Source organism: Pristiophorus japonicus, chromosome 14 (genome assembly GCF_044704955.1).
Source record: "Pristiophorus japonicus isolate sPriJap1 chromosome 14, sPriJap1.hap1, whole genome shotgun sequence".
Classification (NCBI taxonomy): Eukaryota; Metazoa; Chordata; class Chondrichthyes; family Pristiophoridae; genus Pristiophorus; species Pristiophorus japonicus.
In genome coordinates this window covers 101,554,959-101,580,131 of record NC_091990.1, presented here as the reverse complement: position 1 = coordinate 101,580,131, position 25,173 = coordinate 101,554,959, and the positions used below count along the sequence as shown (strand labels likewise).

Here is a 25,173-nt window from a genome sequence, read left to right as displayed (position 1 = left end):
TTCAAATAATGGAAGAGGGGCTGCAACCTCACACATTGAACATATGTGGAACACGGAATCTCCAACAGCTCTACAACTATTTTGTAATCCAACAGCTCTACAACTCTTTTTGGCTGTAAACAAAACAAACATTAAATCAAGTGTCCCCTAATTAAAAGAGGGGGAGGGGGGAACACTCCAAACATTTTTCAAGTGCCCTTTTTTTGGGACTCCAACAGCTCTACAACTCTTTTAAAGGAGACAAATAAACATTAGGTCAAGTGACCCCCGATCTGGGGGACACTCCAAACAATTTTCAAGGCCCTCTTTTTGGGACTCCAACAGCTCTACAACTCTTTTTGAGTAAACAAAAGAAACATTAGATCAAGTGCCCCCAGATCTGGGGGACACTACAAACATTTCACACGGCCCTTTTTTTTGTTTTTTTGGGTGATTTTTGTGGGGTTTTTTTGGGCATAAAATCATAGTTTTTTCTCTCCAAGTGCCCCCTATAAAAGGGGAGGGGGACACTAAAAATACTAGCAATTAAAACAAATTAAACTTTAAAACATAAAATCAAATTAAAATTTGGTTGCCATGGGGTGATGATGCACTCCAGTCCCTCCGGCGCCCACATCTCGCGGAAGGCCGCGAGCGTACCGTTGGACACCGCGTGCTCCATCTCCAAGGACACTCTGGCGCGGATGTACGCGCGGAAGAGAGGCAGGCAGTCAGGCCGAACGACCGCCCGCTGCCTGGACCGGCTGATGGCACCCTTGGCCGTGCCCAGGAGCAGTCCTACAAGGAGGCCCTCGGACCTACCCGCTCCCCTCCGCACAGGGTGCCCAAAGATTAGGAGCGTGGGACAGAATTTGAGGAGCAGCCCCTTCAAATAATGGAAGAGGGGCTGCAACCTCACACATTGAACATATGTGGAACACGGAATCCCCAACAGCTCTACAACTATTTTGTAGTCCAACAGCTCTACAACTCTTTTTGGCTGTAAACAAAACAAACATTAAATCAAGTGTCCCCTAATTAAAAGGTTGGGGGGGGGGAACACTCCAAACATTTTTCAAGTGCCCTTTTTTTGGGACTCCAACAGCTTTACAACTCTTTTAAAGGAAACAAATAAACATTAGGTCAAGTGACCCCCGATCTGGGGGACACGCCAAACAATTTTCAAGGCCCTTTTTTTGGGACTCCAACAGCTCTACAAACCTGTGAGTTCACTCACAGGTGCATACATTACACTGCTTCCTCTTTTTTGAAAAAAAAAGCAAGGTACTTATACAATATTTCAAAAAATTACTTATGATTACAATTTTACAAATTTGACTGCTCAGCCTGAATATCTTGTAAGCTTTTAACTTCCTCTTGCTCCGACCTCCATTTCTTTGCAGTTGGCTGGCTATGCCCATTTTCTATATTCTTATTTGACTGGAGACCGTCTTGAGGAATTTCTGTTTTCAGGGTGTGCACCCCAGGATTCCTGACCTCTATCTGTGTCCTTTTGATTTTCCTTGAAATGCTTAAATCAGTCCTAATGTTAGCTTTCTTCCTATGATCTTGATATTCTCAGTTATCAATATCCTGTCTAGTTGGTTTGCATTTCCTCATTGTAGCTTCTGAGGAGGAAGGTGGAGTTGGGGTTCAGTTGAGACGATCAGAGTCTCTGCGAGATTGTCCCATACCCGTAAAACTGCCTTCAGTTGGCTGCATCTGAGTTGGTGGGGATATGGACATTGTGACCGGTCAAGTATTTGGACCTGCCAACTCACTGATCATCGAAGTCAGGCTCATAATCATCTACCAGTGGTACTGAAGGTGCATCACTCGCTAGAAACATTTGATCCACATGAACCTTCCTGATGTATTCACCAATTACTGCTTGGTGCCACATACACAAATAATTATACCAATGTCCCATTTGCATGGATTTGCCCTCTTCAACAAATTGAGAATTCTGACCTGATCACCCTTCTGAAAGCTCTGCTCTTTAATACCGATTGTGCCTTCTCTACCTAAGACAAATTTGGTTGCAATAAACGGAGACACATCCTCAGCCTATGCTTCATCAATAATTCAGCAGGTATGTACCCGGTTGTAGAATGGGGCATAGTTCCGTATTTGAAACAAAAATTCGCTAACCTGTGCTTCATGCTCACCGATGATCCAGTCTATAGAACTGGTTTCCGCAAAGCCTCCTTGACAATCCTGACCGACCTTTCAGCTGCACCATTCGAAGATTGTGTTTGATACCGTTGTGTCTGGAAAAATTACCAAATTGCAGGGACCGAAATTGCAGCCCATTATCTGACACCATTTCTTCGGCCAGACCATGGCATGCAAAAATTTCCCACAAATCATCCAATGTACGCCCAGTAGTTGTAGATGAGCCCATCTACCGTACCTCCAGCCATTTCAGATGGCTATCACTGCCTTTCTCACAAAAATCAATATGTATTCTTTGGAATGGTCTCGTTGGCCAAATCAAATTTGCAGCGGCGTTTTAGCTGCCATGGTCCTGCAGTCTTGACAGATAGTACACTTACCAGCTAATACTTCAAAGGCTTTATACAATCCAGGCCAATAAACAAAACTTTGGGCCACCACTTTCATGCCTACGAAGCCAGTATGCTCATCGTGAAGTTCCGTCAAGACTTTGGCCCGTAGTGCACTGGGAATGCCGACTCTCAGACCACATTTTAGACATCCCTGCTCACATGATAATTCGTGCCGACAATGATAAAAGGGCTTTAACCCTTTGTTTAAATGCATCTGATCTTCAGACCACCCTCGCAGGGTGTGCTCATATGCCTCTTTACAGTGGACCTCTTTCTGTGTGTGCTCTGCAATAACAAAGGTGGTGACCGGAAAGTCCTCATCAACAACATCTAGAGTGAAGATTGATTTTGGCTGCGAACATTCAGAATCTTCATGAGGTAATCTTGAAAGGGTATCCGCCACTGTATTCTGCTTTGATGTATGATACTCGATTTTGTAATTGTACTGGGACAATAAAATAGCCCATCTTTGCATCCTGGAAATGGAATTGCCGCCTTTGGGCCTGGGATAGCTGGTAACGGTTTGTGATTTGGGATGCCAATTCACACGAGTAACCAAAGAAACTGGTGAAATTTTTTAATACCAAATATAATTGCCAAAGCCTCTCAGTTTGGGCATAATTTTGTTCGCTTTTGTTGAGTGTATGTGATGCAAAGGCAATTGGTTTTTCCTGCCCATCATTCATATCCTGCTGATCACTGCTCCCATAACATACCCAGAGGCATCATTTGCTAGTCTTAGTTCACAAGTCAGATTATAATGGACGAGAAGGGTACCACTGCTCAAGCATCGCTTGCATGCACTCAGTTGCTCTTTGTCCCATATCCAATGCACACCTTTCTTTAATAAATAACGGAGTGATGCGAGCACTGTTGCTAGTCCAGGAAGGAAATGAGCATAATATTGGACCATGCCTAAAAAGGATCGTAATTCAGTAATGTTTTTTGGTTCCGAAGCCATCATGATGGCTTGCACTTTCTCCTTAACTGGTTGGAGACCATTTTCATCTACCCGCAATCCTAGATAAACCACCTCACGGTGTATGAATGCACATTTACTCCTCGAGCTTCAGATTATAGTCATTGAATCGTCTGAATACTTCTAAAATTTCCAGATTTTCCTTCTCTGTGCCGGTGGCCATCAACAAATCATCTTGATTGCACAAATAGTGATTTATTCACTGTAAGATCTGATCCATGGTAGCCTGAAATATCTTTGGTGAGTACTTGATACCATAGGGCAACTTAGTGTGTGAATATAAACTTTTGTGTGTCTTGATTGTCAGATACTGCTGACTATCCTCGTCAACGTTGAGTTGAGCATAGGCATGGGAGAGATCCAATTTTGTGAAGACTTTGGCTCCCGCCAGTTCTGCATACGGGTCCTGTGATGTCGGTAAAGGGGTACTGTTCATCATCGTGGTGGCCGCCAACCTGCAAGGACCATCAGCAGGTTCGGGCCTTCAAATGAGTAGCGTGCGGCCTGACCTGGCATTCGGCGCAGTGGCTCCGACCTGCAAGGACCATCAGCAGATTAGGGCTTTTAAAGGAGCATATGACTTCAAGATACAGCGTGTGCTGGAGAGCTATGGCTGTGAAGAGGGTGACTGGATTGAAAGTCATCAAGGTCCAGGTCGCTGATTGGGGTGAGGGCAGGTACAGCAAGAGCGGTGAGGTTGGGGCACAGGAACGGCGAGTGATCGGGGCCCAGGAACAGCATGAGTTCAGGGCCCAGAAGAGATGAGGGCCCGGGGCAGCAAGGGCTAGTCCACACTGCAATATCTGTGCACATTAGGTCCATGCAGCAGAGCTGGTCTCCAGTCGTCTTGGTTAACCCTTGCCACTGGACCAAGACCTAGCCCATGTGATGGCTGGTGTGCAACAGCCACCACACATTTAAAAAATCCATGCATAGGCATCTTCCACCCTTCAACATGTAGTTCAGGACCTGGAATATTAGGTCCTTAATTGAAACACTTGTGAACTCATCCCTTTTTGGCATGGAAGCAAGTCATCCTCGATACGAGGGACCGCCTATGATGATGATGATGACTGTTCATCATCAACTGCTCGATTCAGTAATCCCCACAGAGCCGTACCATTTTGTCTGCCTTCAGAACTACGCCTAACGGGGTGAGCCAGTCACTCCTATCAGTCTTTACTAAAACTCTGCTTTTCTTCAACTTATCAAACTCTTGCTCAACCTGCAATTTTAATGCATATACTACTGGCTTTGGTCTACAAAAAATAGGTTTGACACCAACCTAATCCAAGTATGTGCATTGTATCCCTTGATGCCCTCCTATGAGTTCTCAAACATGTTAGCATATTTCTCCAGCAGAGTATTTAGCCGAGACTTAACGATTTCTGTACTACAGATGCTGTACCAATCCAAACGAAGCACTCTTAGCCAATCTTTGCCCGTAACTGTCAGCCGATTTACATATTTCATAATAGGTAATTTTGCTCGTTGCCCCTGGTATTGTACTGTACACTCCATTTGTCCAAGCGTCTGCAGTTTTTCCCTTGAATATGTTTTCAGCTTTGCTGAGCTCGCCTTTAGTGGTGTGCCCCTGAAATTCTTGTAATACACCTTCTGACTCATTATTGAGCAATCAGCCACTATATCTATTGTCATATTAATCCATCGATCATAAATTTGTACTAACGATCTGAAATCCTGACATAAGGAATGTACTGCCTTGCTCTACACTGTTCTGATCAATTTCCACCCAGTGAAGTCTTTGATTATCGTTGGGCCTGTCCTTGGATTTACAGGCAGCTGCAATGTGTTCCTTTACTTGGCACCGGAAGAAACTTGCCCACTGGAATTGAGCGATCATCCATACCAAAGAATTTTGTTTGGATGCGTTCATTCATTAGTCCACATAGAAATTTATCGTGAAGAGCCCTATCTCGGAATCCTCCAAAATTGCTGTGTAGAGATAATTTTCTTATGGCAACAATGTATTCACTGATGGTTTCATCGGGTCTTTGCTTTCTCATTGCGAACTTAGCTCTCTGCTATTTCTAAAAGCTGTGGATCAAAATGATTCTCCAATATCTGTAGTATGTCTGAGAATGAAGCATCCTTAACTTTTCTTGGGGTTAACAAATTCACTAAGATACTATAATTCTCTGCACCAATCATGACTGACAGAATAGCTTTCACCTTCTCCTGAACTGCTAGATTGCTTAATTGCAAATCTGCCGCACCTGCTGAGGCTTTATTGGTGTCATTAGCTTTAAAAAAACATTTGCAATCTTTCACTGTAGGATCTAAACGATTCCTTATTCTTGTCAAAAGCTTGCAAATTACTGACATAACTCATTGACACATCCATATTGTCTTCTAACGTAATAGCTGTTAATCGCTCTCAATAATCTTGAATTGTTTTTCAATGACTAAATGGCTTTCCACAATATCTTTGTCAGTTCAACACTGTTCAGTACTCACAAAAAAGAATGGTACTACCAGACTCTCATTCAGAAATCATGCTGCCGTTGTATCTTCTTGTTGAGCTCCACTTGCATTTGCCTTCTCATCAAAGGAATTTCCACCAAAATTTCTTCATGAAGAAAATCCCATCCTCACTTTTGTAATGTATTAGCTTCATGGGTTCTTTGCTTAAGCATTCATAGGAACATGTTGCTATTAAGAACTAGTTGGTTTATCACCAAAGGTTTGGCAATCACACTGCACATTACCAGTTCATCCACTAGGCTCACAACCACATGCCTCATCATGGATCCCTTAAATCCAACTGACTGGGGTTTTATTGAGTCTTGTGAACATCACGTGATTGGCTAAGCCACTCACAATTCAACAGCTCTACGACTATTTTTGTAAAACAAAAGGTCAAGTGCCACTTATTAAAGGGGCACTAAAACCGACAAATTAAACAAATGTATTTTTTAACAAAAATGGTTCAAATTAAAATTTGGTTGCTGGGGGTGATAATGCACTCCAGTCCCACCGGTGCCCACCTCTCGCGGAAAGCCGCGAGCGTACCGGTGGACACTGCGTGCTCCATCTCCAGGGACACCCGGGCTCGATGTAACCGTGGAAAAGAGGCAGGCAATCGGGCTGAACAACTCGCTCGACCGCCTGTTGCCTGGACCAGTTAATGGCCACCTTGGTCATGCCCAGGAGCAGGCCTACGAGGAGGCCTTCCGATCTGCCCGCTCCCCTCCGCACATGCGCCCAAAGATCAGGAGTGTGGGACTGAAGCGCAACCAGAATTTCAGGAGCAGCCCCTTCAGATAATGGAATAGGGCTGCAACCTCACACATTCTACATACACATGGAACACAAACTCTTCTAGATCACAGAAATTATAGGCGGCCTGGGAGTCTGTGAACCGACTTAAAAACCGATTGCACAGGACTGCTCCATGCAACACCCTCCAGGCCAAGTCCCCAATAAATAAAGGGAGGACTCCCGTCAACAGCTCTATGAACCTTTGAGCATACTCACAGGTACATACATTACAGTAGGTGCAGCAACAATATTGGATAGGATAAAAATAGATAAAGAGTAGGACATTAATCCAGTCTGGATGGGATGCATTCAAAGTTACTGAGGGAAGTAGGATGGAAATTGCAGGGGCTCTGGCCACAATCTTCCAATGCTCCTTGGATAAATGTGTGGCACCTGAGGACTGAAGGATTGCAAATGTTACACCACAGTTTAAAAAGGGGAGAGGGATAAACCCGGCAACTAGAGACAATAATCTGGGACAAAATTAATTGGAATGTGGAAAAGTATGCGCTAATAAATGAAATTTAGCATGGATTTGTTAAAGGCAAATCATGTTTGACTAACTTGATTGAGCTCTTTGGTGAAATAACGGACAGCATTGATGGGGGTACTGCGGTTGATGTGTATTTGGAGTTTCAAAACAGACCCGTTAGAAAAATGAATGCTCATGAGATTCATCATCATAGCTGGTCCCTCGAACGAGGATGATTTGCTTCCACGCCAAAAAAGGATAAGTTCACAGGTGTTCCAATGAAGGACCTAAAATTCCAGAACTACATCCTGAAGGGTGGAAGGTGCCTGTGCGTGGATTTTTATAACGTGTGCTGGCCATTGCACTCCAGCCACCACACGGGCTTGACAGAACTAGGTCTTGGTCCAGTGGCTTATGAGATTAAAGCGGGAGTGGCAGCATGGATACAAAATTGGCTAAGGAACAGAAAACAGAAAGTAGTAGTGAACGGTTGCTTTTCAGATTGGAGGGAGGTATATAGTGGTGTTTCCCAAGTGGTCAGTATTAGGACCACTGCTCTTTTTGAGATACATTAATCACCTGGACTTGGGTATACAGGGCATAATTTCAAAGTTTGCAGATGACATGGAACTCGGAATTGTAAATAATGAGAAAGATAATAACAGACCTCAGGAGGAAATAGACAGACTGGTGAAATGGGCAGACACATGACACATGAAATTTAATGAAAAGAAATGTGAAGTGATATACTTTGGTAGGAATAACGAGGAGAATCAAAACGAACTTACCAAAACCACCAATAGCAACAACCTGGGGGTCACCATTGACCAGAAACTTAACTGGACCAGCCACATAAATACTGTGGCAACAAGAGCAGGTCAGAGGTTGGATATTCTGCGGTGAGTTTCTCACCTCTTCTCCCCAAAGCCTTTCCACTATTACAAGGCACAAGTGAGCAGTGTGATTCGAATACTCTCCACTTGCGTGGATGAGTGCAGCTCCAACAACATTCGAGAAGCTCGACACCATCCAGGACAAAGAAGCCTATTTGATTGGCACCCCATCCACCACCTTAAACACTCACTCCTCCATCACTGGTGCACCGTGGCTACAGTGTGTACCGTCTACAAGATGCAGCAACTCACCAAGGCTTCTTCAACAACACCTTCCAAACCCATAATCTCTACCACCTAGAAAGACAAAGGCAGCAGGCACATGGAAACACCATCAACTGCAAGTTCCCCTCCAAGTTACACACCATACTGACTTAACCATGTATCGCTGTTCCTTCATTATGGCTGGGTCAAAATCCTGGAACTCCTTCCCTATCAACACTATGGGAGTACCTTCATCACATGGACTGCAGAGGTTCAAAAAGGTGGCTCACCACCACCTACTCAAGGGCAATTAGGGATGGGCAATAAATGCTGGCCTTGCCAGTGATGCCCACAACCCAGGAATGAATTTAACAAAGGCACAATTTTAAAGGGGCTACAGGAACAGAGACCTAGGTGTTAATGTACACAAATATTTGAAGGTGGCAGGACAAGTTGAAAGAACTGTTAAAAAAGCATATGGGATCATTGATTTATTAATAGAGGAATAGTACAAAAGCATGGAAGTTATACTAAACCTTTATAAAACACTGGTTAAGCCTCAGCTAGAGTATTCTGTTAATTCTTTAGGAAGGTTGTCAAGAACTAAGAGAGGGTACAGAAGAGAATTACTAGAATGCTACCAAGGATGAGGGACTTTAGTTATATGGAAAGACTGGAGAAGCTGGGATTGTTCTTCTTTGAACAGAGTTAAGAGGAGATTTGATAAAGGTCTTCAAAATCATGAACGATTTTGATGGAGTAAATAAGGAGAAACTTTCTGGTGGCAGAAAGGTTGGTAACCAGAGTGTCATGTATCTCACATTACTGTATGTAATTGTATCTTACCATGCTATACATGACTGTAACTGGATATGACCTGTAACAATAAGCATACCTTACCACCAGGGGTGCACTTGCAGGAGACACTCCATACCTGTCCCACTGAGGTATATAAAGAGAGGTCTCAGGCAAGTGCAGCACTGGAGAGCTGGAATTAAAGGTGCAGGTCCTGAGTGACCTTGACTTCAGCATTTGTCTCGTGTAAGTCAGTACATTAGAATCAGGACTTAACAGTGGCGACGAGTTACGGATCACAGAATCCACAGAATGGCTACCAACAGCTCAGATGAGAAATACAATGCTGAAGCCAATGGGATGACTTTATACAAAGGCTCCAGCAAAGCTTTGTGACCAAAGACTGGCTGGGCGATGATAAGGCAGACAAGAGAAGAGCCCATCTCTTGACCAGCTGTGGCTCGAAAACATACACTTTAATGAAAGGCCTGCTGGCACCTGAGAAACCAGCAAGCAAGTCATTGAGGAGTTGAGCACACTGGTGAGAAACCACCTGAAGCCAGCGAGCAGCCTACACATGGCCAGACACAGGTTCTACAATTACAGATGCTGTGTGGGCCAAAGCATACCCGACTTCGTGGCGGAAGTTCGGAGGCTGCCTTGTTCATGTGAGTTCCCCGATGAACTAAGGAGAGAAATACTGAGAGACTTTTTTATTGAAGCAATAGGCCACGCAGGCATATTCCGAAAGCTTATAGAGACTAAGAACTTGACTCTAGAGGCAGCAACACTGGTCGCACAGACATTCTTGGCAGGCGAAGAGGAAACGAGGCTGATCTATACTTGGAGTATGACAACCAACGAGGCATCGGAACAAGGGGTTCACATTGTGAAGCGGGCCACTGCCCCCACACACAGACAGAGGCGGGAGAGCAGGCCTTCAACAGCAGTCAGTGGCGCCAGAAGCCATCAAGATCAAGAGCCACATGAATGGCCGATCACACCTCATAACCCACAATGCGAGCAATCAACAACAGATTGAGAGAAGCTCAGGGGAGATCAGCTGGACGCAGCTCATCCTTCAGAAACAATGGAGACGGTCTGTGTTGGAGATGTGGGGGAAGGCACTCAACCAGGGTGTGTCGATTTCAGTATGCCGTTTGCAGAAACTACAACTACACAGGGCCTCTGACTTGCATGTGCAGAAAAACAGCAGCTCGGCTGGTATATGAATCGGAAGGGTCGGAAAGCGGACCAGAAGATGGTTGGAACAGTGCACGGGACGCCGAGGTACAGCGGGTTAACACGATCAATGTCCACTGTTCTTACACCAAGACGCCTCCAATTATGATGAGAGTTCTACTCAACGGGATACCCGTCAACATGGAACTGGACACGGGGGCCAGTCAATCCCTCATGAGCGTTCAACAATTTGAACAGCTGTGGCCGCACAAAAGCAACAGACCAAAACTCACAAAGATCGACACCAAACTAAGGACCTATACTAAAGAAATCATCCCAGTCCTTGGCAGCGCCATGCTCTCAGTCACACACAAAGGGATGGGGAACAGACTTTCCCATTGGATTGTCCCCGGGGATCTCCCAGCCCTGTTGGAGAGAAGCTGGCTAGCAGAACTTAATTGGAAATGGATGATGTTCACGCCATGTCGTCAGAGGAACGGACCTCCTGCTCAACAGTTCTAAGCCATTTTGAACATCTCTTTCAGCCAGGTGTGGGCTAAAGTTAGAATCTACATCATACAGAATGCCAGACCAGTCCATCACAAGGCTAGAGCTGTGCCTTATGTGATGAGGGAAAAGATTGAAAACGAACTGGACCGGCTTCTGCGGGAAGGCATAATTTCTCCCTTGGAATTCAGCAACTGGGCAAGCCCCATCGTCCCCGTCATGAAGCCTGATGGATCCGTGCGAATCTGTGGGGATTACAAGTCTACCATAAACAGAGTCACCCTACAGGACCAATACCCGCTGCCCAGAGCGGAGGACCTATTTGCCACGTTGGCTGGAGGAAAACTTTTCTCGAAACTTGACCTCAAATCTGCGTATATGACGCAAGAACTGACTGAAGAGTCTAAGCTACTCACCACCATCAACACACATCGAGGCCTTTTTGTGTACAATCGATGCCCATTCGGCATCAGGTCGGCAGCTGCTATATTCCAGCGCAACATGGAGAGTCTGCTCAAGTCCATCCCGGGGACGGTTGTGTTTCAAGATGACATACTCATCACGGGCAGGGACACCGACTCTCATCTCCGCAATCTTGAGGAAGTACTAAGTCGATTAAATCGGGTAGGCCTAAGAGTTAAGAAATCTAAGTGTCTGTTTCTCGCGGCTGAGGTTGAATTTTTGGGCAGCAGGATTGCCGCTGATCGAATCCACCCAACCGAATCCAAAACCGAAATGATTCGCCTGGCACCCAGGCCCCAGAATGTCTCGGATCTGCATGCCTTTCTCGGGCGACTCAATTACTTTGGGAACTTTATGCAGAACTTGAGCATGCTGCTGGAGCCTCTCCACGTGCTACTCAGAAAGGGATGCGATTGGTTTTGAGGGGACATCCAAGAACGCGCCTTCAATAAGGCATGCAACCTCCTATGCTCCAAGAGTGTTTTAGCCTTTTTTGACCCAGGTAAAAAGTTAGTCCTTAGGTGTGATGCATCAGCGTACGGAGTCGGGTGCGTTTTACAGCACGTCAATGATGCGGGTAAATTGCAGCCCGTTGCTTATGCCTCCAGGTCACTTTCGCGAGCGGAGCGTGGGTACGGTATGGTTAAGGAGGCGCTCGCGTGCGTGTACAGTGTCAAAAAGATGTACCAATGCCTTTTCGGGGCCAAGTTTGCGTTAGAAACCGACCACAAACCCCTCACGTCCCTTCTATCCGAGTGCAAGGCAATCAACGCCAATGCATCGGCGTGCATTCAGCGGTGGGCACTCATGAGGCCAATTGTTGAGGCTAATTCACTAAATATATTCAAAAAGGAGTTAGATGTAGTCCTTACTACTAGGGGGATCAAGGGGTATGGCGAAAAAGCAGGAATGGGGTACTGAAGTTGCATGTTCAGCCATGAACTCATTGAATGGCGGAGCAGGCTCGAAGGGCCGAATGGCCTACTCCTGCACCTATTTTCTATGTTTTCTATGCTGGCGGCTTACGACTACACGATAAGGCACAGACCAGGCACAGACAACTGTGCCTACGCGCTTAGCAGGCTACCCTGGTGACCACAGAAGGATCCGACGAACAGGACTGTGAGATGGTCATGGCAATCAATGCCTTTGAATCCACAGGTTCGCCCATGTCGGCTCGCCAAATCAGAGCCTGGACGACCAGCGACCCCACGTTATCTCTAGTTAAAAGACGCGTTTTAACCGGTGACTGGGCAGAGGCCTCTGATGCTTGCCCCGAGGAGGTCAAACCGTTCCATAGGCGCATGCATGAACTCTTACTACAGGCAGACTGCCTGATGTAGGGCAGCTGAGTAGTTATGCCCTTACGAGGCAGGGAGGCGTTTGTCCGGGAGCTCCATCGCGAGCACCTGGGGATCGTCCTTATGAAGGCCATAGCCAGATCTCATGTCTGGTGACCTGGCATTGACGCGGACTTTGAGCTCTGCGTCCATCGGTGCACCATTTGTGCCCAACTCAGTAGTGCCCCCAGGGAGGCCCCCCTAAGCCCCTGGCCCACCAAACCGTGGTCGCCGGTGCATGTAGACTATGCGGGCCCATTCATGGGCAAAATGTTCCTCATAGTCGTTGATGCATTTTCAAAATGGATCGAGTGCATCATTTTAAACTCGAGCACCACCTCCACCACTGTGAACAGCCTTAGAACCATGTTTGCAACGCACGGCATTCCTGACATATTGGTCAGCGATAATGGTCCGTGCTTCACCAGCGCAGAATTTCACGATTTTATAGTTGACCACGGTATAAATCATGTTAAGACGGTACCTTTCAAGCCGGCCTCCAATGGCCAGGCGGAGCGAGCAGTGCAGATCATTAAACAAGGCATGCTCAGAATCCAAGGTCGCACGCTGCAGAGCCGCTTGTCGCGACTGCTGCTGGTATACAGATCTCGTCCGCATTCGTTGACTGGGGTTCCCCCCGCGCAACGATTGATGAAACGAACCTTAAAGACCAGGCTCTCGTTAATCCTCCCAGACATGCATGAAATTGTTGAGCGTCAAAAGCTAACTGAGTACCATGACCGAAATTCGAGGGGGAGGTGGAATGAGACAGGGGACAAATGTTTGTGCTAAACTATGGCCGGGGTCCCAAATGGCTTGCAGGGACAGTAACAGACAAAGAGGGAAACTAGCTACTGGTTGTACAAATAGACAATGGCCAAACCTGCTGGAGGCATGTAGACCAAGTAAAAAGTAGATTCACTGATAACACTGAAGAACCAGAGACAGACTACAATGTGGAACTCACACCACACCTGGTGAACAGACAGGTGGAACAACCTGAGGAAAGGGCAGTCTCAACAGACAGCCCAGGCGAGATACCAGCAATCACACCGAACGAAACAGACAGCCCAGGCGAGATACCAGCAATCACACCGATCGAAAAACAGGCACCAAGGCAAACAACTGAACCACAACTAAGACGCTCCACGCGAGAGCGCAGACCACCTGAGAGACTGAATCTATAAAGGCAATAAGACCTTGGGGGAGAGTGATGCCATGTATCTCACATTACTGCATATAACTGTATCTTACCATGCTATGCATGACTGAAATTGGATATGACCTGTAACAATAAGCATACCTTACCACCAGGGGTGCACTTGCAGGATACACTCCATACCTGTCCCACTCAGGCAAGTGCAGCACTGGAGAGCTGGAATTAAAGGTGCAGGTCCTGAGTGACCTGTGTCTCGTGTAAGTCAGTACATTAGAGTCAGGACTTTCCACAGACCTTGACTTCAGCATGTGTCTTGTGTAAGTCTGTACATTAGAGTCAGGACTTAACACAGAGGACACAGATTTACGGCGATTAGCAAAAGAACCAGAAGCGACATGAGGAAATAATTTTTAAACAGTGATTTGATGTGATCTGGAGTACACTGCCTGAAAGGGTGGTGGAAGTTGATTCAATGGAACTTTCAAAAGGAAATTGGATAATTACTTTATCTATACAATACAAGCTGATTATAGAAACTGCTGCTCTTCCAGTCTGCTGCTGCCCTCTTCAGTTGCTGTGCATTTTTAAAGGTGATGGAACAAAATTCCACCTCTTCCCCCTCCAGTACAATACTCCCATTTTGATTGGGAACTATGTTAGCGCAATATTAATCACTATGCAAATAAAAAAATTAGGTATTATTGTTCATTGGTGGATAGAACTCCTTTCTCTGGAGCACAAGAATGACGTAAATGGCCTCGTGGATTTTAACCATGACATAGAAACATATAAAATAGGTGCAAGAGCAGACCATTTGGCCCTTCGGGCCTGCATCGCCATTCAATATGATCGTGGCTGATCATTCAACCTCAGTTCCCCACCCCAGCCTTTTCTCCATACCCCCTGATCCCTTTAGCCATAAGGGCACATCTAATTCCCTTTTGAATATGTCCACCGAACTGGACTCAACAACTTTCTGTGGCAGAGAATTCCTCAGGTTCATAACTCTCTGGGTGAAAAAGTTTCTCCTCAACTCGGTACTATATGGCTTACCCCTTATCCTTAGACTGTGTCCCCTGATTCTGGACTTCCCCAACATCGGGGACATTATTCCTGCATCTAACCTGTCCAGTCCCGTCAGAATTTTATACGTTTCTATGCAATCCCCTCTCATTCTTCTAAATTCCAATGAGTATAAGCCTACCCAATTCAGTCTTTCCTCATGACAACAATAGAAACCCTGATTCATAATAATTAGAAATACATAATCTAATTCTCACTTAGAACAAAAGACACTTGAAAGGTTAGTCGGTTGCGATTCAGATAAATAGGCTCAAAGTAGCTTGGCATTTTGGTTTTCACGAGTGTGTGGAATCTATTTTAAAAATTAGCTGCCACTACTTTTGAAAGATCGGTAAACTGAAAATAATAACTTCCCTATTTTGTCACTTATCAAGCACTCCCACTTCAGGTACAGCAAGGGCATCTAATTGAGTAATTTAGGTTGTTTATATGTGGCATTTGACCTGTGCTGTACTTCACCTGGGAGTGTTTGATGGAAAGATGGAGTGGCAGCTTTACTCTGCATCTAACCTGTGCTATACCTCACCTTGGAATATTGATGAAACATAGAGGAGTTTTAATCTGCATATAACCTTTCCTGTGCATGACTTCCTGTTGACATTGGGTGCAAAACCTAGAAAATATTTTATTCTCTAGCCGTGATGTCCCTCATTTTCAGAAGGGTTATAAATAAGCTGCTATTATCTCCTGAGATAGGCTAAAGGAGGATTATCGATGTCACCCAGTGCTCCACCCAAACTGTAGCCTGATCGCTAATACTTAGGATGTTATATTTACCAGGTGCAAAAGAATTCCAACTTGAGTTTCAATCATGTCGATAACAACGTCAGTGAAGACAACAAGAACCACGACAGTTATAACTGAGCAGTCCACTGACTCGGGGATCAACAAAGTGAAGAAAGTGACCCACGTGACGAAAGTCACATCCGAGGAAGGTAACTGACAAATCTTTTCCTAATTATACAGACAAAATGTCAACCCTGAACCCACAGTGTTTCCCCAGTTTAGATGGTTTATATGCGGTATTTACTTCACCTGTGTTTGATGGGAAGGTGGAGGGGTAGCTTTACTCTGCATCTAACCCGTGTACTGTACCTCTCCTTGGAGTTTTGTGACCCCTGACAATGTACTGCAACTGTGACTTTACAGAATTTCCATACACTGACCCCAACTATGTGCCACAACTGTGGCCCTCACAAAGTTTCCTTACACTGACCCCTTATCATGTGCCTCAACCCTGAACCTCACAAAGCTCTGGGGGAACATTTTTTTTCTAGGAGTTGATGACGATGATAGAGGAGTTGGAGACAAACAGATATGTAGATAGCAAGTGAAATAAAGAATTGGTGGAAAATGATCTTGTCTGTAATAAGACCTCAGAAATGGTAAGGCCTTGCATGATGGTGAGTTTGATGGGATGGCTGAGGGTATGGGTGTGAGAGTTAATATATAGTGTGAGGGCTTTTTATTATGCAACCATACCCTTAGTTCTATTTAGTCTATGTTAAAATGGCAAGTTATTTTATGCTACATTTCAGGGCAAGTTTGTGTTTTGAGCTCAAGCTATTTAGGATTTAGATTGACACTCTTCACAATTATTTTCATTGGCACCTTTGACAAACAGCAAAATGAGAAATTCATCAACCTAATGGTCTGAGCTGAATATGGTTCTGTATCCCTCAACCAAAGAGCTGTGCATCTATTGTGAATCTTGGTGAAGGGATAACCATCCAGGAAGTTTCATTGATAATCTGCAGCTTATCTCTGCTGTTAAAATGTACTGCACTATGCTATATTTCAGAAGGAGAGCAGGTTCGCAGGAAGTCATCAGTCACACAGCAGACACTAAACGTTGTCACACATTCCTTCGAGATCCCACCAGGAGAGAGCATCCCTGAGTTTGATGAAAAGCCAAATTCCGCTACAGTACAAGAAGGTAAGCTAGCCTTGCAGCATTACTCCCTGATTCACCAAATTTTTTCTCATACTTTTTCTGATCTTGATAGTGTCCTGCACAGTGGACCTTTGCCTTTTGCCTGGGTTTTTTTTAAGGATGTAAAGAAGGCACAAACGACAGATCCAGTGGGACTGTTTACATTCCTAACCTGGCATAAACTAGCCCGGTTCCATTGAATATCTGAAGTCATCTTCAGGGTTCATAATCCAGAGAATTGTGTAATAAACCCAATGTTATCTTAAACATTAATCAGGAATTTAGGGTGGTCTTTATTGCAAAGATTTGTTAACAGGGAGACCTGTTCAAACAGATATTTATTTGGTTCTTTTTCAAAAATACACGATTAACTTTTTTTGGGAACTCTTTCACATATACAGACATTACTGTGTAGTTTCAAAAGAAAATAGAAAATCTATTGTGGGTGAAAGCACTGTTTGAAGTGATACTGAGTGCTGCAGGCCATCCTTAGCCCTTCTTGACTTAGCTGATCTCAGCTAGGGCAATTTGGGTCTCAACCACCCTAAGCAGGGTTCCCGCTTCTGACGACCCCTGCTAGATAGTGCAATTGTGTAGATGTCGAGCATGAACAAGGGAAGGTCCGACTGTGCTGTCCTCCGTGGTGGACTAGCTTGCTGACACTCATTATCTCACCTCAAGTGAAGAATAGGGCCAGGTGCTGGAGGGATGGCGGGGGGCAACCGGCATCTGCAGAACCATAGCCCAGCCTCAACAATGGTCATAAGCTGAAATAAAGTTGGAAGAAAACCTCAAGAAAAGCCCACTTCTTAATATTGCTTATCTTACCAGAGGTTTGATCATTTTATGTGGTCCTTCCTTTAGTCCTAGGATTGTCTACCCAAAGCAGATTACTATCTTAATTCAGGAGAAGAATTCATTTTAGAAATACTGCTTTTGGAAGAGGGGCAATAGTTCTTGATCTCTGGGGCTTGAAAAATGGTTTAACGTCAATGTAAAATAACACACCCAGTGAATCTACATGAGAACATTAACCAATGAGTTTTAAATGACATTCAATGGGATTTTGATGTTAGTGTAAGTGTTGTGTCAGTCATGTTCATTTACATTGGTATTACTGAGCAGATTTGTTTTATTATAGGCAAAGATGTTATTTTTAAAGCCAAGGTGACTGGGAACCCCAAACCCACTATCACATGGAAGAGAGGAAGTGGAAAGCTGATCAAAGAAGGAGCAAAGATTTTCTTTGATAGCATCACTAAGGAGAATATTCTGAAGGTATCTGAGACCAGCAGATTTAATTGTATAGCCACTATCGGATGTTTTAGCCAGCTAATTAAGGCAGTTCAGAAATATTTTTTTTTAAAGTAAAGGATCTGCACATCAGGTTGGTCAGAATCTAAAAAAAAAGGCAGTTTGTTGGTTTGAGTGTATGTGGCAGCGCAATACTCAATGTAGTACTTTTATACTAATATAGCTAGTCCTACTACACCCTTACTCAGGCAGTAATGGGCCAAATGTTGCTGTAGCAGGGCATCTAATGGTGTCTGCCATTAGTTAGACTTGCCTTTGCACATTTAGGCTTTTATATTTTTTGCATGGCAAGTTGCTGAAAATGCAAGCTGATAATGGGCAGTGAGAGAAACAGGGCATCTGGGACCTGAGTGAACAGGGCAACCAATAAGGGTATCTCCTTAACCATTGAGACCGACAGATTAGGAACTAAACAGTGCAAGGACTGAGAAGGAAGTGTAAATTAGAATGAGTGAATACAACATCAAAGCAGGTACAGAAAGAGAAATAAAGAGAGAGAAAGAAAGATTAGATTAACAGAGAGAGATAAAAATCTGACATAAAGGAAAAGAAAAGAAATCACTTTCTAATTTGAAATTTGAAATTTTTTAAATCTCTGGCAATTAATACCTGAAAGAATAAGACTCCACGTGTATAATAGTTAGTTTTCAGTGCTAGAGAGGTTGATTGGCAGTAATTAACACTTATCACATCATTAAAAAAGTACTTACACTTGAAATGAAAAGACTTAAATTTCTGTTGTGAGTTTAGTTAGTATCTACCGTGCAAATATGAACCACTTCATTCAATGCATTTCAATGGTGAGGCAGTCAGCAAGCTACTGTTTTCGTAAATCTAACAGTAGAGCTGAGCAATTCCATGTAGATTTTCCGCATTTAACCACACATCTGCCCCTTGCCTGAAGCTGCTGGACTATTTGCGCATAATTAACAGCGAGCGCCATTAGCCTCACTGTTATTTTGACAGCAATATCTGGCCCCTTGAGACAGTCACTCCAGTAATATTCAAACTCCTGATTTGATTACTACTGAGATAACTAATCCTGTTACTCACATCTTGCTAACTCAGTCAGTCTTCAGGAGTTGAGTCCGATATGTTTACATTGTGACCCCTGTTAATCTCCCACTGCAGCTAACGGGGGGACATCAGGTGCCCAACCTGCTCCATGGTTTAGCACTTTAAATATTATAATAAGGCTGCATGCTTCATTTTGAAGTTCCATTTTAAATTTAAATGCAACAGAAACACTGCTGATTTAGTCAGTACTGAGATAACAAATCCAGTTATAATGGGCCCAAGTTTCCACATGATTCGCGCCTGATTTTTAGGAGCAACTGGTGGAGAACGGACTATTTTAGAAATCGCAATTCTCCACATTTTTTTTTCTGCAGTTCTAGTCAGGTAGAACAGTTCTAGTTTAGAACAGAATTTTTTCTTCAAAAGGGGGCGTGTCCGGCCACTGACGCCTGATTTGAAAGTTTCCACAGTGAAAATGTACTCCAAACTAAAGTAGAATGGAGCCAGTGAAGATTTTTGTAAAACTGAAAAAACCTGTTCTACACATTAAAAAATCAGGCGCAGGTTACAAATTAGGCGTCCAGAACGAGGTGGGGGGAGGGGGGGGGAAGGGAACTCATTAAATTCAACAATAAATCCTTATTTATACTTCTACAAATATTATATAAATAAATCCAACCTGAATAAACATTTATAAGCCAAGAAAAGATTAAATAAACCATCTTCCTACCTGTGTGAAAGTGCTTCAGCCAGGGAGAATTCTGCAGCCTTTCGTGCCACTGAGCGGGAGGGGGAGAGAGAGAGAGAGAGAGAGGGGGAGGGAGAGAGAGAGAGGGGGGGGAGGGAGGGAGAGAGAGAGAGGGGAGGGAGGGAGAGAGAGTGGGGGGAGGGAGGGGGAGAGTGAGAGAGAGAGAGGGAGGGGGGAGGGAGAGAGGGAGGGAGGGAGAGAGAGAGAGGGGGAGGGAGGGGGAGAGAGAGAGAGAGGGGGAGGGAGAGAGAGAGAGAGAGGGGAGGGAGGGAGAGAGAGGGGAGGGAGAGAGAGAGAGGGGAGGGAGGGAGAGAGAGAGAGGGGAGGAGAGAGAGAGAGGGGAGGGAGGGAGAGAGAGAGGGGAGGGAGGGAGAGAGAGAGAACGGGGGGGGGGGAAGAGAGAGGGGGAGGAAGAGAGAGGGGAGGGAAGAGGGGGGGGGTGGATCGGGTCGGGGAACAGGAGCGCGGGTCGGGTCAGTCGGGGGGGGGGAGCGGGTGTCGGGTCTCGGGTCGGGGCGGGGGGGGGGGAGCGGGTGTCGGGTCGGGGCGGGGGGGGAGCGGGTGTCGGGTCGGGGCGGGGGAGGTGGGAAGCGGGTCTCGGGTCTCGGGTCGGGGCGGGGGGGGGGAGCGAGTGTCGGGTCTGGTCGGGGGGGGAGCAGGAGCTGGCCGTGGGAGGAGCCTCATTCACGCAGCCCCAGTGAGGCCATTCAGCCAGGGCTAGGGGCTGCGTGCTTCGGGCCCCTCCCACACAGTTCGGCGCCTGGAGCTACTGCACTTGCGTGCCAACTGTAGCGCGCATGTGCAGAGGTCCCGGCACTGTTTTCAGCGCCGGGACCTGGCGCCGCCCCCCCCACAGCTCGTGCCGGCTGCGCCGAGGGCCAGAGGACCTGTAAGTAGGTGGAGAATACCGAGGATTTTTTTAGGCGCCGTTTTAGGCGCGAAAAACGGGCGCCCAGCTCGGAGGGGCGCCCGTTTTTTTCCTTGTGGAAACTTGGGCCCATTGATCCTACTGACTTCATTCAGATCGCCAGCCCTGACTTGGTAAGTACAGTAAAGGATTAGCCACTCCTATTACATGCACAGTCTCAATTCAGTCAGCAATAAGACATCTCATCCAAGACCAGATTTTAGCCAACTTTGTACTCGACCAGTTCAATCCTACTAAATGTTAATGCTTTCATTGTTTAAGCAATGCATGATATATGGATATTCTGACTTTTGCAGCTGGATAATATCATTCCGGATGATGAGGACGTCTACAAATGCATCGCTTCCAACACGCATGCTGACTGCACATACACCATTTCGTTGACAGTGACTGAGAGTAAGCTTTGAGCCTGGGCAGATTGTATATAATAATGTTCATTCAGTGCGCGTTGGTGAGGTGTTGCTACAGATCTGTTCCTGGGTGATAATTGGAGGAAGTTACTAGGAACAGTGTTTGTTTCCAGCCCTTTTGTGATATTCATTTCTTGTACATAGAGTTTGATTTAAAACTGTTTTTAAGGTTATATTCATTCATTCCCCAACTGGGTTTCACTGCACCTGTAGCGCTTTCATTGACTGAGCTTTTCAATCCATTTACAGCACTCCATTAGTGCTGCAGTGGAGCCAGCTGTATGGCACTAGATGAGTTTGGCATGGTGATGACATACCTCTCAGTGGGCCTCATGATACAATGGGAAGAGGTTTCCAGCAGTCATGTTGCAATTTGAGTAGTGTTGCATCAAATCTACAGCACATAAACAGGCCATTCAGCCCAACTGGCCTATGCTGCGGTTATGCTCCTCATGAGCATCCTCCCACCCTTCTTCATCTAACTCTATTTTTTTCTCCCTCATGTGCTTATCTAGATTCACCTGAAATGCATCTATGCTATTTGTCTCAACTATTCCTTGTGGTAACGCGTTCCACATTCACACCACTTTTTGGATAAAGAGGTTTCTCCTGAATTCCCTATTGGATTTATTATTGATTACCTTATATTTATGCCCGCAAGTTTTTGAATACCCTACAAGTAGGAATGTGTCTACCCTATTGAACCCCTTCATCATTTTAAAAACCTCTGTCTGATCACCTTTTCTGGGAAAGAGCCCCAGCTGGTTCAGTGTTTCCTGATAGTTATAATCTCTTAGTTCTGGTATAATTCCCATGCCTCTATTTCCTTTCTATAATATGGAGACCAGAACTGTGCACAGGACTCCAAGTGTGGTCTAACCAAAGTTCGATACAAGTTTAACATGATTTAAATTGTATCGATCTAGAAATAAACCCCAGTGCTTGATTTATTTTCCTTTATGGCCTTATTAACCTGAGTTGTTACCTTTAGTGATTTGTGTATCTGTACCCCTAGATCCCTTTGCTCCTCTACCCCATTTAGACTTTAATTATCCAAGTAGTATGTGGCTACTTATCCTGCCAACCAAAATACACCACCTCACATGTATCTATATTAAAATTAATGCTTGTATTTTGTCACAATCTTCTTTTGTATTAACTATACCCCCCAAATTGGTGTTGTCCACAAATTGTACTTCCGATTCTCAAGTCTAAATTGTTAATGTAAATTGTGAACAACATTGGTCTCAGTACCAATTCCTGTGGAACACCATTTTCCACTTTCCCACCATTTGCCAGTCTGAGTAACTGCCCTTGACCCCTACTCCCTGTTTTCTATTTTGTAGCCAGCTTTCTATCCATTCTGCTGCTTGGCCCCTGATTCCACAATGCTCTGACCTTAGTGTGAGAGAGTGCACTGTTCAATATTTCAGTTGCACTTGATTCAATATCTACTCTCCACTAACAGTACATGGTAGCTATACTATGTGGTATCTGCAAGATGTACTTCAGCAACTCAATAAGCGTCCTTTTAGAGTACCTCTCAGCCCAGAAAACTCTTACCACCAAGAAGGAGCAACACTAACATGGGACCACCATCAACTCCAAGGTCCCCTCCAAGTCATGGCTTGAACATATGTCATCATACCTTCATTGTCTCTGGGTTAAACTACTGGGATTTCCTAACTAACACCATCATGGGAGCACCATCAGCACAAGGACTACAGCAGTTCAAGGAGAAGGCCCATCACCATCTTCCAAGGGCATGTATGGCTGGCATTAAATGCGGCTTTGCCAACATCGGCCATATCCCAAGAACAAAAAATTCATTTTTGCACTTTCTGTCAGGCTTCTGCATGACTCTAGTGGTTGAGCTCTTCTACCAGGGGTTGAGGAGGGTGCTAAGTGGGCCAAAGAAAAAGGTGGTAAAACCACAAATCAGTCACTCAGTTTCTGTTTCTGGTCGTTCTCCTGAGGTAAGAGACTCTTTAGCTCTATCCTGCTATCTTATTGGCAGATCCTGGATACTCTTGCATTTTACCTTCAAGGGATATGACTCCACAAATTCCTAGAGTGTTAAGCCTGACTCCTCTTCTGAAACAACTTGCAAATAGGCAGATCTATAATCAGTGTCTATCCGCTTGGTGAAACTTGCAGTAAAATTAATATGTTGAACAACTCAAGTCCCTTTATAAGGGATTCATAATAAATATATTCTATAAATTTATTGCTCAACTCGTGAAAAACCTGATTCTATTTGACCATATTTGTAATGCTAAATTGAAACTGTATATTGTTGTCCTGAGAGATGGCAATCAGCAAATCATTCCACATGAATTGTTCCTCATGAATTGATTCAAAATTATTTAGCCGCTCATGTAGATTTTGTTCTCTTGTTCTAGGTCAAGATAAACAATTGAACTTCCGAACAATGTTGAAGAAAAGGTAACGTCTCTAGCACAATACTCAGTGAGATTTCAAAACTCCACCTAGCAGGTAACAGTGTGATATATAGAAGATATTCAATGACCAACTGAGGGATGTATAAAGGATACTTGATGGGTAACAGAGGGATGTATCTAGAGATACGCGGCAACTGGAGTACATAGAGAGGATATACAATGGGCAAATATATATATATATATATATATATATTCATATATGCATAGATATGTACATCTGGTAGGCCACATAGAGGAGACTGTGTGTATATATACAATGAGCAACTATGGTCTATATAAAGGATACTTGAGAGTTAAATATGATATAGAAAGAGAATACTTTATCAGGGCGACTTGGACAGGTTAGGTGAGTGGGCAAATGCATGGCAGATGCAGTATAATGTGGATAAATGTGAGGTTATCCATTTTGGGGGCAAAAACACGAAGGCAGAATATTATCTGGATAGCGGCAGATTCGGAAAAGGGGAGATGCAACGAGACCTGGGTGTCCTGGTTCATCAGTCACTGAAAGTGGGCATGCAGGTACAGCAGGCGGTGAAGAAGGCAAATGGTATGTTGGCCTTCATAGCTAGGGGATTTGAGTATAGGAGCAGGGAGGTCTTACTGCAGTTGCACAGGGCCTTAGTGAGGCCTCACCTGGAATATTGTGTTCAGTTTTGGTCTCCTAATCTGAGGAAGGACGTTCTTGCTATTGAGGGAGTGCAGCGAAGGTTCACCAGACTGATTCCAGGGATAGCTGGACTGTCATATGAGGAGAGACTGGATCAACTGGGCCTTTATACACTGGAGTTTAGAAGGATGAGAGGGGATCTCATAGAAACGTATAAGATTCTGACGGGACTGGACGGGTTAGATGAATGTTCCCGATGTTGGGGAAGTCCAGAACCAGGGGACATAGTCTTAGGATAAGGGGTAGGCCATTTAGGACTGAGATGAGGAGAAACTTCTTCACTCAGAGAGTTGTTAACCTATGGAATTCCCTGCTGCAGAGAGTTGTTGATGCCAGTTCATTGGATATATTCAAGAGGGAGTTAGATATGGCCCTTACGGCTAAGGGGATCAAGGGGTATGGAGAGAAAGCATGAAAGGGGTACTGAGGGAGTGATCAGCCATGATCTTATTGAATGGCGGTGCAGGCTCGAAGGGCCGAATGGCCTACTCCTGCACCCATTTTCTATGTTTCTATGTTACTTTAGAGGTAATAAATAGAGCATACACAACTAGTAACATTGGTGCATAATGATACTGTATGGGTAACTGGGTTCTATGATGAACATGCTGAGTAACTGTGTGATGTCTCGGAGGCACTGGGTAAGTAAGTACTGTAGCGAGTATGCTTGTATATATAGAGGATCGTTAATAGGCACCTGTGGGATATAATGATTAACCATAAGATATATTGACAATATGCAGTGGCAACTGTGGACTTTGTTAGGATACTCAAAGGATAACTGTGA

General features: G+C 44.7%; 1 protein-coding gene across 2 annotated transcripts in view; it reads left to right on the top strand.

Annotated features, from left to right (window-relative positions):
- LOC139280004 (immunoglobulin superfamily member 22-like) overlaps positions 1-25,173 on the top strand; it is a 134,324-nt gene that overhangs the window by 44,756 nt on the left and 64,395 nt on the right. For both annotated transcript variants that reach the window (XM_070899419.1, XM_070899420.1), the window contains exons 2-6: positions 15,685-15,839; positions 16,706-16,840; positions 17,979-18,115; positions 21,141-21,240; positions 23,657-23,699. In XM_070899419.1, the coding sequence (XP_070755520.1) occupies positions 15,716-15,839; positions 16,706-16,840; positions 17,979-18,115; positions 21,141-21,240; positions 23,657-23,699 (539 nt within the window). In that variant the 5' untranslated portion in view covers positions 15,685-15,715. The remainder of the gene's footprint in view (positions 1-15,684; positions 15,840-16,705; positions 16,841-17,978; positions 18,116-21,140; positions 21,241-23,656; positions 23,700-25,173) is intronic.